Below are 16,168 nucleotides of genomic sequence, written 5' to 3' on the forward strand. Positions count from 1 at the left end.
TTTACATTACTCTTTAAGTTTTTTGCTCCTACATTCACAATCAACTAATTATAATTCCTATCCCCCCAATGGATCAAGCAAGAGATGAAGAACAATCTAATATTTTTTACTAATGAAGGGATAACTAGTAATTTGTACCGGAATATGTAAACTTCTCCGGAGAGGGTGTGCCAAAGCCCACGCGAAAACAATTTTTTTTTCAACACAGTATAAACGCAAGCGCTCACATGAATTCTGATGAGCTGAGGATACCACAGTCTCTTTAACCATTCAACTACAGGTTGATTCGCCGAAAACAAACTCTTCTACTCCATGTCTGGTCGCAAGCAAACAGGCACGCAATGGTGAAGCGCCAGGAAGCCACCTCTAACACAGTTATCGGGTCCCACAAGTCAGTCTCCTATTAAGCCAACCACCCACACGGGCGCCATATAATGATAATATCTCCAGAACCGTCCCCGTCCTCCTCCCCCCTCCGCCAAGAGATCCTCCTCCGGGGGGCTCGACCCGACACGACACCTACCTCTCGCCGGCCAAACCCCAATCCATCCCTTCTCGAACCTTCTAGATCCTCCCCCTCCCCGCCACCATGGCCACGTCCCTCCTCCTCCTCCTGCTACTCGCGCTGCTCCTCCCCTCCCCCGCCCCGGCCCGCGCCGCCTCGCTCTCCCCGCTCCCGGCCACTTCCAACGCCTCGGCGCACGCCTACGCCTTCGCGGGCCGCGAGCCGGTGCCCGCCCCGGATCCCACCTTCTTCGACGACGTCATCGACGCCGTCGCCGACAAGTACGGCTGGGACCCCGACGCCGAGGTCCGGGTCTGGCCGCTCGACGCCGGGGGCGCGTTCGTCGGCGCCGTGCAGCGCTACGAGTTCCGCGCCCGCGCGGGGGGCGCCGCGGCCGCGCTCGCGCGGGCCTCCGACGGGTTCGTCGACTGGAGCCGCCCCGACGCCCCCGCGGTGGAGGAGGTGCTCGGGCCCGACGGGGTCGACTTCGTCGCCGGCCACGGCGCCCTGGCGTTCGGCTCCGGCGTCAGGGACCTCGACCTCGTCGGGCCGCTCGAGGTGTTCGTCTCCGATGGCGCTGGCGGGGGCCTCGCGGAGCTCCACTTACCGTCGGTTAGTGCTGCTGTTTGACCTTTTGCTTTACTGTTGCTTCAGATTTTGCTCTCGCTTGCTTGCTTGCTTGCTTGCTTGCTTGCTATGCTAGCGGTGGTATCGGTACGGAATTAAAGTTGTGTCACCTTTAAGATGAAGCAATTGCTCTAATTGGTGAATGATCTAGCTGCTGCCTACTCCTTTTAGTTTTGATTACGACTTCAAATTGGTTGCGGTTGTTGCAGCGTCTGAACACTAGTATTTGGTACAGATATATCTGGTTTAATTTTCGTTATGTGTACATGGTGTCAATTGGACCAATTTTCTCCTAGATTTGGAGGTAAGTTTGTAAGGATATGCAACAAAATTGAACATCAAAACCTTCAGTTCGGTTCCACTTGTCGTTCTACCTTGATTGCACAGTGACCTTAAACTGTTGAATGCTATTAATGGAAGAGGGTAGAAGTAGTGAGTGTAACAAGCTATGTGCATTTAAATTTGCTATGTTCATCCATTTAAGTACACTTACACACATATGGAATGCCTTTACTAGGGGTAGCATATCGATGCCCAATACAGTATGCGAGATACCAAAACATTGGACTCTTGTTCTCAGTGGCTTCTACTTTGATGTGGTTGACTTAAATGTAGCTTCCAGGATATTTGATTTTGAATTTAGCTTAACTCCAGATTATTAAAGACAGGATACAAACATTTTGTTCTAGCATGCCTGGGCAAGGGTTTGTTCTGGGTGGAAAAGGAATGGACACAAATAGGATAATCAGATATATGCAGTTTTGCTTGTTTAGTTAATTATAATTATAATGTACAGCAGTGTTGTCTGTATATCTTTGATTGTTGTATATGCTGGAGAATTGAGATAAACTGCTCTTGGATATATGTGTTTGCTCTATGTTAGCTATGTCTGTAATAGTCACCAAATAAAAAGTGGATATGCCACATACTGTGTTTGGCATTTGTTGTAAGCTGGTCATGACTAAATTATGTTACTCCCTCCGATCCATATTAATTGTCGCTGATTTAGTACACTAAATTAGTATGGATCAGAGGGAGTACCATCTTTCATGAATTAGTTTATATACGCTTCATCATACATTAAAGTCATAATGTTCAAAGAATTTTTGTTGTTGTACTGTTTGCTTAATGCAATATTTGTTTATCAACTGCTGCAAAATCTTATGTTGCCCCTCATATGCAGTTGAATGCCACGTATACAGGGTTGAAGAGGGTACTTGTTGCTGCTGGCGTTGCATTAAAGATTACTGGTGCACAGAGAGTGTTCTTTTCCCATCCTCACAGTATAGGTCTCTTAGCAAATGGAAGCTTGGTGGCTACTAACAAGGACCTAAGACAAATATTGCCTCTCAGCCACTCAACCTGTGCGCCATTACTTCACATGCGTGTTGTAGGATCATCAGTTACAATAGTTGCACATGAAACCAATGTCTCTGGGGGGCACATGAAGCCCTTGTTGACTTCTGGTGACGCTATCGAGTTACTATCAGACCAGTCTGAAGTGAACGACATGTCAGATCGGTTGATCTCAGCATGTGCGTTCTGTTCAATTAGTCCAAGGTTGCCGAAGCTTGAAAAACTCCTGAAGACTTGGTTCAGTGAGAGGAATGGGTTCAACAGAACAATGAACTTCTTCGAAGCTAGAGTGACGTCAATGACCCTGGTAAAATTCCGTTTGGAGCTCGAGAGGGACATTACTGAAGAGGACGGCATGTGGGACGATGTTCCAGAGTGGAAAACCTTGCCTGTGGTCCAGCGAATCACGCTTGACGTTATCGCTAGGGTTGAGGAAGAGGGGAGGCTCAAGGCTATATCGGTGAAGAAGGTGAGGAAATCTCTACAGATAGCGGACGCTACTTCGTGGAGCAGCCTGACTTCGAATGTCTCCTTCGCAGACTTCACGTCGTTGGTTCTGCCGCCTGATCCATTGTCACTGGATGTAAAGTGGTAACAGTTTCTTCTTGTTTATTTACTTCTGATAGTGATAGGGGCTGGTAGGAAATTGCACATATACATCAATTTCGTGTATAATTGTCGGGGCCAGAAGTGTACCTGCAAATGTGGTTTGTCTGTAACGCAATGTTGAAATTTTGTACTGTTCTTGACTACGTTGCTCCCTTTTCTCCGGACCACAGTGGGGTGGTTGATTTCAGCTTATTACCTGAAGTTGTAGATATATCTATTTGTCAGTATGGAAACATCTACTGTATACTACTCCCTCCGTAAACTAATATAATACTACTCCCTCCGTAAACTAATATAAGAGTGTTTAGATCACTTTGATGACACTTATATTAGTTTAGAGAGGGAGTACTTCATAAGCAATGTGGTGATGATATGGAGTATTTGTCAGTATTGAAACATTGATGACACTTGATTTTGTTTCTAATGTGGCAACGAAGAACATTCATCACTCTTAAGAAAAAAAGAACATTCATCACTCCATCACGCACACATCTTACAAGAGAAAAATAGAGAGGGAGGGCTGTCTCAGAAGAAACGTCGGCTAATGGATGCACGCACGCTGAATATTGCTTTTGATGTCTTGCTGGTTCAATATTTTGACAGAAGCGCACGACCTCATAGATCTTTTAGCAAGGATCATAAGCCCAGATGTTCATATTTCTTTGGAACAATGGACAGCTACAATAATCCTTCGTATACTTGCTCAAAAAGGAAATTTTCTTTGAATACAAGATCAAAATCAACAGCACAGGAGCACATATTTTGCTCATATTTCTTTCAAATAATTGACAGCTACAAGAATCCTTCATATACTTGCTCAAAAATAGAGAAGATTCTTTGAATACAAGACCAATATCAACAACACACAAGCACATATTTTGCACTCGCTCAGTTAGCTAGTGTACTGCTAAACAAACATCTTGCCCATGCGGCCAACATACTAAAAGGTGCACGATGCCTGCAATAAAGAATCCAAACCATTTGAAAGAAATAATTGACAGCCTCAAGTTTTGGACATCTGCTGGTAGCACATATCACAATCCACAACACCGAAGCACACAAGGCCAAAACATCACCTGAGACAAGACGAGTTTCAAAATTGGCCGTGGTTTCCTTCACCAAACAAACATGTAGGATTCAACAAGGGAACCAAAACCCTCCGCAAGTAACAGGATGAACAATATGGCATATGCTTTCTGCTTCTTATACATTAAGATCTGAAACAGATCAACCAACTCTCCTTGTGCCAAACATAACAAAATTTCCATGCGCTGCCATGGATGCTCATTCGACAGGCGAGCCAGACCTTTGGTTACAGTACAAGAATTGTTGCCTCTAAACAAGCATCTGCTGGTAGGGCAGGGGGAAAACTGAGTCAGCCAGGCATTACGTGCAAGGCGACATCAATCAAATAAATAGCTAGAGGAGAAAAAAAAATGCAGCAGAGATCATCAGCAAAAAAAAATTGGGTTGGTTTAGCATTGCCGAACCAACTGTGCATCTCAGGAGATGCCTGCCATGCCATGAACCACATCATGGTCAATGTGATCATAAATTGTGTCTGTTATTTTCGATGGTGGCCAGTATCGAAGCACAGATCTCCCAAGAATGTTCTTCACGGGTAGCGGTCCCCTGTAATGACAAACATAGCACATGAGCCACATGTCCTGGAAATTAGTCTCAAGAAATCAAGCAGGTATCCTCCATAGAGGTTTGGCATACCAGTTATGGGAATCGAAGCTGTTGTTTCTGTTGTCCCCCAGCACAAACACGTAGCCTTCAGGCACACTCTGGAAAAAGCAACCAACAACTGATCAACATATGTATACTCCAGTGTAAACTAATTTCAGAAAACGGAGGGTGATCAAGTCATGGAGGCTCTTATGAACCATCAATCTACTAGTGGACCAGTGACTTCCATGTCACATTATCAACTTGAAAACACAACCAATTTAACATTTTAAGCACCAAATATGTCAGCACATTAATATATTTACATCCGATATAACAGGTTCAACAGTTTAATGATAGAAACTTGGTATCATCAAACTTGTGTCAAATTACAACATTTGGTCATTAGTATGATGCAGGAAGCAAAGATGGCATACCACCGGGTCCATTTCATAATCGGGTGGCTCGAGCACAAAGTCCTCATCTTGGACGACTCCGTTAACTAATAATTGACCATCAGTCACCTATTCAGATAAGGAGGATACAGACGGTTAGAATTCATGCCAACAAGTAAACGAAATAAGAGGGGAATGGAAACAAATAGAAGCCACTACCCTTCGGATAAAAGCTTACTTCAACGATGTCCCCGCCCTTGGCCACAACCCTCTTGATGAACACATCACTTGAGCTGTAGCCCAATGCCTGCAATAAAGAAGTCCAAACTATAACATATTCCATCATCATAAATCAGAGATAAGTAAGAAGACAAACTGAATCATCATACCTGAAGGACTAGGGGTGCACGGAAGATCACAATGTCCAAAACTTGCGGCTCCCGGAAAATATATGAAACCTGAAATTGCCAGTATGCACCATCAGCAGACATACATCACAGAAAACTGCTACTCATGGAAGACTGGGAGTTAGCTGTACCCTCTCGGCGAGAATCCGGTCACCAACATCAAATGTTGGATACATTGATTTCGAAGGGATGGATCTCGGTTCCGCCAGGGAGGATTTATGGAGCAGTGGTACAGTCACAGCAGCAAGAACGGTCTTTGCATCATCCGAGCAGGAGTTCACCCACCTAGACAGCCAGCTAGTTCTCTTGCTCGCCCCTGCAGCAGCACCAAGAGCGGCACTGCTCTGTCTGACCACCCCAGCAGCACCACCAAGAGCAGCACTGCTCTGTCTCACCACCCCAGCAGCACCAGAAGCAACTGCACTACTACCAACTAACGGCGCTACTACGCTGCCCACCTTGGAAGGGGCAGCCACCGCACCACTGCTACCAAACAATGCCTTGACGCCCATCTTGGTGGGGGCAGCCACCACACCGCTGCTACCAAGCAAGGCCATCACGCCCGCCTTCGAAGGGGCAGCCACCGCAGGGGAGGGCACAGGCGAAGGCAAAGGGCGGCGGGAAGGCACATGTGTGGGCGCCGTCGACACATCCGCAGGGCGTACCGACCTGCGGGATGATGCACCGGTGATGATATCACTACAAGGGAGCCACTTTGTGGCCTGCAAGAACGGGAGCAGCGTGGCAGGGTTCAGCCCGGACGATATCGACGGCGACGCCGACAGCGAGGACACGCCGGCTATGCCAGGGCCCGAGCCGACCCCGGACGCGAGCACCGACAGCAACCCCACCGCCAGCGACGGCGGGTCATCCGCCTTTGTCGAGCCGGACGGCGAGACGAACAGCGAGTAGCTGCCCCCGTCGGCGGGGACGAGCTTGGTCAGCTGCCTGCCTCCGGCGGCTGCGACAGGGAGAGCCTTGGCGGAGCGGCCGGCACCGGCGGTGGCGGGCGGGAGAGGCTTGGGCCTGGGCTTGGGCTTGGGGTGGTTGTGGTCCTCGGCGTCATTGTGCTGCTCGACGCGGCGCGAGGAGGCGAAGAGGCAGAAGGGGCGGGAGAGCGCGTCCTGGAGGACGCGGCAGCCGGCGCCGGGCGCGGCCCCGGAGCCCGCGGCGGCGGCGGTGGTGCAGCGCAGGCCGAAGGTGGAGGCCAGGCTCTGCGCCACGTAGCCGGAGTAGGAGACGGTCATGCGGATCGCCATGGCGCCGCGTCACGGGCAAAGCTCGAATCTTTGGCGGCCGGATCTCACGGGACGCGGCGGGGCATTTCCTCCGGGGCGATCGGGACGGCGCCCCTCCGGAAGGGGCGCGCGATCGGGTGCCCAGGGGATCTAGGGTTCGGAGGATCGGTGGAGTCGGATGCTGACACGGCTCGTCTGGGAGAGGAGCGGGGTTCAGGTTGTGACGGAGCGGGTGTCTAGAGGGTGGGCATCCGGCGACAGGAGGCCTCGTCGGCGGCGGCGGCCGACGAGGTCAGCGGCGGAGGGGGCGAGGGGGCGGAGAAGTGGGAGATGGGAGGTGGAGGGAGGGAGGGTGAGCGGCGGCTTCTTTATGCTCTGTTGGGATGCGTGGCAGCGTGCGGGCCGCCAGGATTTTGGAGATCTTTTTTCGATTGCGGTTGGCCCCTCCCCAACTAGGCCGGAGTGCGATGGCCGGATAGGTAGTTTCAACCCAAAATATTTGAACGGAGCGGTGAATCTCGTGTTATTTGGGTCATCTTGTTTTTACCCGTGTTGTATTTGGTTGTTACTCTACGTGCGACTGTGACTCTTATGATTTTCCCTTTTTCTCCTCAGAAAGTTTTTTTTTACAGTCACTGTGCTGAACAAACGAAAAACAATAAATCGAATTTTCTGGCACGAATGCACAGGAAGAATAAATCGAAAACTCTCAACGTAGCCAGCCACCGTCTCCGCAAAACTAGGGTTCTTTGCCTCCCACCGGCGCCGGCGCTAGTCCGTCCCTTCTCCGGTGGCCTTAGGGCCATGGAGGCGCAGTAGATCTCGGCCCTTGCCCGTGGGAGGGCTCTGTTTTATATCTTTTTTCGGGCTTTGTTAGGGTTTGTGTCCTGTTCAGGAAGGCGAAACGGCGGAGACTCTCTAAAGATGGAAAATAAAGGTCTCTCCGTCTAGTCCCCGTTCCGGTGATGCGTGTAGTATCATCGGTGGGCGTGTGGAGGTGTGTCTTCGACGGATCTGTCTTTGATGGATTTGCTCAGATCTGTTTGCCATTCATCTTCGTTCATGTGTCTTCAGGTTGGATTCTTTTGATCTATACTCTTCATCCGCGGTGTTTGCTGTTCCGGTGCGTTGGTTCTATGGGACCTTAGCACAACGACTTTTCGACTGTCTACTACAATAAGGTTTGTCCGGCTCCGGTGAGGTCCGGCTCCGATGAGGGAGAGATGATGACAGCAGCGCGCCTTCGGCTCGCTTCAGTGTTTGTAGTCGTCGCTAGATGGTCTACGGATCTGAATGTAATATTTATTATTTCTCGAGCTCGTTGTACTACCATGATTGAAGATGAATAAGTTGAAAGCTTTTCCGGAAAAAAAAGAATGCACAGGAAGAATACAGTTTTCACACCCCATGATCAATTCAAACGAGGCGCAAAAACAGATGATAACCGAATTGTTACATCCACTTTTTCTTCTTCTGGCGTAACTGTTATATCCACACATCGTAAACGCTATTTTGAGGGAGTTTGCTCACCGTCAACTCCTGTACAGTTTCTGTGCAACTTTTATCCCTATCTATCTATCTGGTCACACAGTAATCACATCTACGATCCACTAGCACACCTATGCACGGTTCAAAAACCGAAAAATCCAGGCATAGATGCCAAAAGGAAAAACAGAGAATCCCAGGCTGGGAATCAAAGAACCTGAAGCACGCATATTCGCACTAGAATACACTACGTGCCACCGTCTCCTCCTCCTAAAAGCCAGGCCAAGCAAGCTAAAGTTGACCGCTCGTTCGTTCCCAACTGGTTGCTTCTCCGCAGCTTCCCTCCCCAGTCGCAGTCGAGGTCACCGATTACGCACGCCATCCATCCATTGCCGCCCACGAGCAACCTACACAAGGCCAATTCAAGGAGTACGGTTAGATCCACCCACCCATCTTGAGCCACAACACGCCACCAGGGTTTGCGATAGACAAACTGAAGACAGATATAGTAGTAGAAAAATTCAGACTGAAATCAACGCATCGTGATGGCGTTGTAGGCTGGTTAGTTATTGTTAATACTGTAGAAAAATTCAGAGATGGTCGTTGGGCAAGGGTGGGTCAATGACATGTATGGCTCTGGTTTACATACGACCAGATGCTGAACTCGTCAAGTGGCAAAAAGTCAAACAGCTAAAAGTCCCGATTATCCTTGGGATATACAGTATCATATATGACATATGAACTGCCGTCAGCGCTTACGTTCCCGCTGCCAACAAGGCAATATTATTGCATATACAACGAATGGGGAAATGGCAAGGCAAGCGCGGGCAGACCACCAGAATTTGATAATGGAATACGACAACGTGCCATAATAACCAATTAAGGACCCTATCCGTCCCAACGGACTATAATGGCTGTTTCCAACAAAGCAACACATACTGTACCGTTCAAAAAAAACAGAAGCATGTAATTCGGCACTTTGGAAGCCCTGACAAGCTGGAGCTCCTAGTAGTAGTAGTAAATAAAAAAGCAAATGCCACCTTGGAAAGGTAGAATAGTTTATTCCGCAAAAGTGAAAAAAAAAGGGAAGAAAGAACGGAAGCATCAATTGCATCATGCATGCCAAAAGTCATGTGGACGGCAAACAGAGTGTGGCCCTAGACATTTTTTCAAATACAGTTTACCCAAGTCCTTGCTGTGTGTTAAAGTTCACCGAGTACTAATCGAAACCATTCAGTGAGAAGCCTCGACAGCAATCACCTTCAAGTCCTAAATTTTGTTTGACCAAAAACACCTTCAACGTTCCACGTCTGGTGGAATTTATAATCTGATAGCATGGAAGAATTCACAATCACATGGACTTTCATTTTATTTTGTGAGACAAATCTTGTATCCCATTCCCAGCTCACAACCTAAACGCGTAACGGCTAATCAACGCTTCAAGTGCAAGGCTCTAAAAGGTTTCGTTGGAAGACTCAAAAAGGTTTCGTTGGTGATTGATCTACAGAAATCGATGTCGGTGTTTTAGCTTTGCCACAGAAAGAAGTAAAACTGAGGTGGCCATAGCCATCTCTACTTATAAGTTGAGCCCTACAGACTTTTAGAAGACAAGAGTCCTACAGATTTCGACATCATTACCAGGTATTTTTACATCTGGAAGTGAAGTCTACCCTTAGCAGCTAGAGTCAGACAACTCCGCTACAGTTGCTCATTAAACATGTTAATCACAAGCTGCTGTAAAACAAAAAGAAGGGAAGAGGGATGGAGACAAAAGGACATACATGACAAAGGACTGATCTGAAGCTGATTCAACTACACATCTGGCGCCTGCTTCGGGTGTCGCCACTCTGTGTGAATTACACATGAGAATGACAATAAATGTAAATTGGAAACCAGTCAAGGATAGGATGAGAACCAAAGTTCAACATGACGGGCATGATATGTTAATTTTGAGAACTGCTACACAAAATCAATGTTTACTAACCTGACTATATGAGATGTTATTTGTGAGAACTGCTAAACAAAAGGTTTACTTACAGTTACAGGCAATGTTGGATGGACTATTCTGGCAGCAGCTTCTTGTTTCGCTGCCTCTTTTCTATCCGCTTCAACAAATGGATCATTCCAGTTACCACTGTTTCGCAGATCATTAAGATATTGAGTTCTTATTGTTTCGGCATGTTGATGAAGATTTTCCACCTGGACAAAACAAAAATGTCAGATAAGCTCCATTATCTGTGAAAGCATCAAACTATAGCTGCCAAACAAGGATAATGTGTGTAAGGTATATTACCTTAGAAGCAACAAAGATAAGATAATCATGCACATTCGACATAACTTTTGGCAGAGATTTCAAAGAAGCTGGATGGGTTTTATCATTCTTCGTTTTTACAAGCTGCTCTAGCTCTCCAATCAATTTGCAACATTCTTCAAGCTGCTTCTCAAATCTTTCAACAATGTGTTGCATAAAGAGAGAAGGCCGATATACAGAAGCATAACAGTTACGAAAGGTTCGGGCCATTGTCGAGTGATGACTGAAATCAGTAGGAGCGCTTGAAGATCCAGCACAATATGCAAGTGCAGCACCTTCGCTGACGAACCTTTGTCTCACTTTTCCATATGCACATATAGCAAAATCCACATGCGACACTATTTCTCTGACATCAGCCATTAAGCTCTGAATGGAAGCCTTCTCTCTGTCGATGATGGTGGAGATTAATCCAATCTCCTGTTACAGGAAGAAAAAATTGCTCCTGTCAAAAACAATTGTTCAAGTTAAAGGTGCTTTTCGGCAAGTTGGGTTCATGCATTATATCAAAAGGTTCCCGAGAGTCTTTTCAATTTGAGGTTGAAGTCCCAGAAACCTGCCAATTTAAAGCATAGCTGAAGAGATAGCTCTTCAAGTAAGATATGTATCTTTGCTTTTGCATCATATAGACATCTTGATGGTGTACCCTCCATGCATACAACATGCCACACCAGCTATTTGATGCTAAATTGCTAATACTTCCCTGTGCCTACATGACCTCAGAAAAAATATCTATATCTTGTGGAGAACATTGCAACGGTGGCACTTCAAGCCTTTGAATGAAGTAAGAACGGCTCTACCAATAGATTTGTATACAAAGTACAACTCAATTATATCAAACATAAACATCTAATGCAGTACTATCTAGCACAATCGTGCGGCGATTCAGATACACAAGGGCGCTTAATATTGGCTGGTACCGGGCAATCTGTGAAGAATTGCTCTCTCAAAGCAATAACCAAACGAGCAATGCAGATAACTTGACAGTGCTTAATATATAATATATGGTACTGCATTTACTTTCTTCCTCTTTTCTGCAACGGTTAATTAGGGTACTACACTAATCCGTGAAGGCTGAAACGCTGCTCAAACATGTTCTGCAAATTAAAGGACAAACCACCCACAGAATAAAACCAAACCTGGGTAATCTGACGAGCATCCAATTCGAAACCCTTGTTGGAGACTGACGGGTCACTGAGGCGCCTGCATTGTTCCACCTGCTCACACGCATGCCTCTCATCCCTTATCTTGTCCCTGCCAAATCACAGACGAACCAGGTGATGGTCAGAGAGCAATGGGGCAAAACATTTTAAACAAGGCAAAGTACACAATGAATCCTAGGAGAAGTCGATTAATACTACACAAATTGAACAAAGAGATAACTCCTGTGATCCCCAATACCTGCAGAATCCACCACCACGAGATGTTTTCGAAACCCCAGAACGTCACAGCGGCGGAAGCCAATAAACCACGGGTACCAAATTCGACACGAAAGACGGGCACGAGATGGGATGTGACCAGGAACCTACTCGATTTGCAGGAGAAGGTGCTGGGACACCGGATGGAGCTCCTCCCACTTGGTCGCGTACCCCGCCGGTTCCCCTTCCGCCGTGTACAGCCTCACCTGCTGCTCCGCCTGCGGCTGCGCCCACGCCTGATGCGCCCACGGCTGCTGCTGCAGCCCGGCTTGACGCCCCCGCTCCCATCCCTCGTACGCGGCCACAAACGCCTGCTGCTGCTGCGCCGCCACCGACGCCTGCTGCAGCCCGGCCTGGCGTTGCTGCTCCAACCGCCCCAACGCGGCCGCGACCGCCTGCAGCGTCTGAAGCGACGACGTCGACGCCGCGGGGGGTACGGGGGTCGCCTGCTGCGTCTCGAGCGGCGACGTCGACGGCGCGGGGGGTACGGGGGCCGCCTGCGTGTGGGGCACGGACGGCGGTGCCTCCGTGTAGACCGTGAACCTCCCGCGCGTCGTCGCGCGAGGCGCCTGCGACGACGGGGGCGTCTGCGTCGTCGCCGTCGACGCCGACTGCTGCTCCCGTGGGTCCTCCGCGATCGGCGGGAGAGCCGGCTGCCTCCGGGACGTGCGGGGCGGGAGGGGCGGCAGCTGGCCCGGGGAGGCGGAGGAGAAGCTGAGGCGCCTGGCGACGCCGTCCAGGTCGGTGTTGCCGTCCAGCCGCGACATGGCGGTTCGAACCGGAGGGAGGGGCTCCGGCCCGCGGCGGGCGGGTGGGTGGATGGACGGGTTTGCCCCTTTGGGTGGCCGTCAACTGCGAGAGGGCCAGGCGGCCAGCGGTGGATGTCACGGGGTCCCGATGGTTGACGCGAGGGTATTTATGGGTTTCAGCTTTGGGGCTGGTTTGGCTTCAGAACCACGCCACTTTCCAGTGGAAAAGAAAAGAGGAAGTGATTCTTTTTCATTAATTAAAAAAAGGGTACTTCTCCTATGTTGAAACGAAGAATCTCCTATGGAAAAGAAAAGCGGAAGTGAGTATTGTTGCCTTTAAAGGGACACCGATGAGCCATGATTCATGGCCATCTTTTGAGATTTGGATCCTTTTTCGCACTTGCAATACAACCCAATGGCCAATACATTGCAGTGGCGGAAACCTATTAACCATGAGAACCAAATTCAAACGGAAAGATGGACATGTCAAAAAAACCTACACAATTTGTAGGAGAAAGTTGCCACGATACCATACGGAGCTCCCTTCACTTGATGTGTCAAAGTTGTCATCACCATCGCTAATTCTTGATGTGTTTGCGCCACCCGCGGTTGTTGTTGCAACTCGAGTTGATATATTTGCTCCCACTCATGGTTTCAAATTTCATCGAAATTTCTCGAAATTTCCGAAATTTCGACAGTTTCGAGGATGGGCGAAATTTTTGCCTTTCGTTGAAGAAATTTCGATTGGTTTGAATTTCTATGTGAAAATGATGATGGGTCAGTACAAACTAACACAGGTTATAGTAGTTCAGCGGTAGGAACATTGTCTAAGCAAATATACATTTGTGGAAAAAAATGTCCTAACTGAGATTCAAACCACAACTAGCAGCATGTTAATCTATGGACAGACCATCACACTAGTTATTTAATTGTGTTAATTCTGCGCTACGTGCCCTTTTATGTATGTTTGTAAATTTAAAATTATTTGAATTCAAACAAAAATTTCGTTGGTTTGTACGAAACAGTTTTCGAATTTTCCGAAATTTCGACCATTTCGAGGGTGAACGGAATTTTTACCACTTCGAAATCGTAAACTATGCTCCCACTCCCATGTGCAACAACAAGCACATGTTGCTATTATGCTGTCACACACGCATACTGTAGCCCGGCTTAACGGTTTTACACTAATGTCCTCCAACGCCACCGCAACCGCCTATTGGCTGCTATGTCTCTGGCAATGGCACCGATGTCGCAGTAGATACAGAGTAAAGTCTATTTTTAAACCTTGAATTCATACCGCTAGTCAAAATTGAACCCTAAACTCTGAAACTCTGAAATCAGTACCCTGTACTCATTGATCCTGACCAATCTCGACCTTGGACCCATATAGACCGTTTTGGCACGCTAGGAAAATAACAATCCCGACCGGGATCCGACCGTACTCTCACTGACTACATGGTCCACGTGTCATATTTATCTTCTCTCCTACAATCTCTCTGTCTCACTCCCAAAAACTGCGGCACGCCGTTCGGCAGGCTCGGTGGCTGACGCACCTTATGGTGGGACGCCGGAGGATGGGTAGGATGGCAGGAAAGAAAGCCCAGGAGCTCATGGGAAAGAAGAGCGGGAGGCATGACCGTTGGTCTGGTCGCCGTGCGCGTCGTCCACGCTGTGCCTGGCGTGCTCTCGCGGCAGAGCAGCCACCTAGCGCGAGCAGTGAAGGAAGAAATCGATGGGGAGAGGGTGAATGTAGCTCACGGACGCGGGAAGGCGAGTCGCGCGGAGCTACACAGTTGGTCGGAGCGAGCTTGGAGGCAAGGCGAGCTGCAGGGGAGAGCACGACTGCACGCACACCAACTGTTTTGACGGAATGGTGGTGCTACGGGATGTCCTTCTGTAGTCTTGCAGCAGCGCATCGGAAATGAGTAAGGTGCCCGAGGTCTCGCTTGCACGCTTCTGACGGCCGCTTCAGTGCTCGGCGTCTCGTCGGGGTCCGGGTAGCTGTGTCCAATCCCGGCCTCCCGAGAGCCTGCGACTACCGTGCTACGGCGGCTACCGTGCAGTCGTCGTCAAGTCGTGAATGATAAGCAAGCTAGTTTTAGTCAGTTCGTTGCTGATCCATGCCCGTGTGTCTCCTAGTACTGCCTCCATTCCCTTATACAATAAAAAGTACATTTTGCATCTATACAAAACCACCAACAGCAATCGAAACAAAAATTAATGATGTTTTCTCGTACTATCAACTTGTTTAATACTTGAATGCATGTAGTCATAATAACACTATATTACTTTCTTGAGGTTTTTTTTTTTTGAGAATACTTTCTTGAGGTAATATCACCCGAAGTCACAGAACTTGCATTCGATGTTCAGTTTGATGCTAGAACTTTTAAAATACGGATTTCTGGTCACCTAACTTGACAACATGTGCAAATATGGTCACAAAATACGCATGCAGACGTATCAGGGTGTATGACCCCACCTGTTAATGAGTGATGTTGCTCGGCTGACTAACTTTTGCACAAAACACCCTCACATTTTTTATTTGCGGAAAAAGCTGACTATTGTGCTGCATATAGGTACAAAAATTAACACAAAAAATGGGTGAGCAGAAACTTAACCCGTGGTCAATGTTTACCACACAAGCCACTCCAGCCAATTCACTCTTCCCGTTCGTATCTCATGGATGGATAGCAAACTTAGATTTATTGAACGTGGACCTTAAATGACATTTTATTTTGCATGTATGAGGAATTGGTGTACATCCGCAGCCCATTTAAGCTATTTCATCGGTCCTTTTTTTACCTGAAATATGTAGAGGCACGTACTGCTACAGTTCATTCCGTTAAGCCGGACCAGAAGTCATATTAGGTAGGTTGACACATTAAGATAAAATATAATGTCATCAACATAGTACTTACAAGTGGAGCAGTAAAACAATGGGAGTGATACTAATTGGCTAATTGCACATCAAGATGGTTTGACAGAGCTGTAAAAACAGAGTGACATTTCAACAATCAAGTTGTGTTTTTGCTCCCTCTGTCACTCTGGTGGCTGTTTGACAGTACATGCGTGTCTTCCGGATGGGGGTTGCCATTGCTGGCTTATTTATGCGGATACTGCGGCCCATTTTGCACTTGCTATTTTTTAAAGCTATTTGTAAACGCCATTAACAAATTTATGTTCCAAGAATATTATACATACAAACGATCATTATTAGTAAATAAAAACATTTAAATATACACATGTGTATTTATATAAAAAAATATTTAGTTAAAACGACATTGAAAATGTTTATTAATTAAATATGTTTAATGAATCCAAGAAAAATAACACACTCGAGGCTTATATTTAAATTATTCAAAATGATGGGTTCAAACATTTACTAAATATTCAAAATTAT

At 47.4% G+C, this 16,168-nt stretch overlaps 3 protein-coding genes across 4 annotated transcripts; 1 reads left to right on the plus strand and 2 right to left on the minus strand.

Moving 5' to 3' along the window:
* Positions 1–452: 452 nt before the first annotated feature.
* On the plus strand, positions 453–3,346 carry LOC119303264. Its single transcript, XM_037580376.1, has 2 exons — positions 453–1,117; positions 2,316–3,346. Exons 1-2 carry the CDS (start codon positions 590–592, stop codon positions 3,081–3,083), a joined length of 1,296 nt encoding a protein of 431 aa, XP_037436273.1. The 5' UTR covers positions 453–589; the 3' UTR covers positions 3,084–3,346.
* Positions 3,347–4,242: 896 nt separating this feature from the next.
* Positions 4,243–7,168, minus strand: LOC119303263 (probable thylakoidal processing peptidase 2, chloroplastic). Of its 2 annotated transcripts, XM_037580374.1 has the most exons (6): positions 5,702–7,164; positions 5,553–5,621; positions 5,402–5,470; positions 5,206–5,292; positions 4,820–4,887; positions 4,243–4,729 (listed from the first exon to the last, which is right to left on the minus strand). In XM_037580374.1, the coding sequence occupies exons 1-6, from the start codon at positions 6,827–6,829 to the stop codon at positions 4,600–4,602; spliced, it is 1,551 nt and encodes a 516-aa protein (XP_037436271.1). In that variant the 5' UTR covers positions 6,830–7,164; the 3' UTR covers positions 4,243–4,599. The 2 variants fall into 2 exon arrangements, 1 of the variants encoding a protein (XP_037436271.1); XR_005147863.1 differs by lacking the exon at positions 4,243–4,729 and having other exon boundaries at positions 4,827–4,887; positions 5,383–5,470; positions 5,702–7,168.
* Positions 7,169–8,246: 1,078 nt separating this feature from the next.
* Positions 8,247–12,805, minus strand: LOC119303265 (nuclear pore complex protein NUP58-like). Its single transcript, XM_037580377.1, has 6 exons — positions 12,131–12,805; positions 11,741–11,855; positions 10,587–11,021; positions 10,331–10,492; positions 10,075–10,140; positions 8,247–8,700 (listed from the first exon to the last, which is right to left on the minus strand). The coding sequence occupies exons 1-5, from the start codon at positions 12,784–12,786 to the stop codon at positions 10,102–10,104; spliced, it is 1,407 nt and encodes a 468-aa protein (XP_037436274.1). The 5' UTR covers positions 12,787–12,805; the 3' UTR covers positions 8,247–8,700; positions 10,075–10,101.
* Between the last annotated feature and the right edge of the window lie 3,363 nt (positions 12,806–16,168).

The sequence above is a fragment of the Triticum dicoccoides genome, chromosome 5A (assembly GCF_002162155.2).
Source record: "Triticum dicoccoides isolate Atlit2015 ecotype Zavitan chromosome 5A, WEW_v2.0, whole genome shotgun sequence".
In the NCBI taxonomy this organism is placed as follows: domain Eukaryota; kingdom Viridiplantae; phylum Streptophyta; class Magnoliopsida; order Poales; family Poaceae; genus Triticum; species Triticum dicoccoides.

Coding starts and splice junctions, on each gene's coding strand:
- LOC119303263 (XM_037580374.1), bottom strand. CDS start 6,829: ATGGCGATCCGCATGACCGTCTCCTACTCCGGCTACGTGGCGCAGAGC. Junction 5,471..5,552: donor GTGCACCCCTAGTCCTTCAG/GTATGATGATTC, acceptor TCTTTATTGCAG/GCATTGGGCTACAGCTCAAG. Junction 5,293..5,401: donor AGGGCGGGGACATCGTTGAA/GTAAGCTTTTAT, acceptor TTATCTGAATAG/GTGACTGATGGTCAATTATT.
- LOC119303264 (XM_037580376.1), top strand. CDS start 590: ATGGCCACGTCCCTCCTCCTCCTCCTGCTACTCGCGCTGCTCCTCCCC. Junction 1,118..2,315: donor CGGAGCTCCACTTACCGTCG/GTTAGTGCTGCT, acceptor CCTCATATGCAG/TTGAATGCCACGTATACAGG.
- LOC119303265 (XM_037580377.1), bottom strand. CDS start 12,786: ATGTCGCGGCTGGACGGCAACACCGACCTGGACGGCGTCGCCAGGCGC. Junction 11,022..11,740: donor ATGCTCGTCAGATTACCCAG/GTTTGGTTTTAT, acceptor TTCCTGTAACAG/GAGATTGGATTAATCTCCAC. Junction 10,141..10,330: donor ATCCAACATTGCCTGTAACT/GTAAGTAAACCT, acceptor TAATTCACACAG/AGTGGCGACACCCGAAGCAG.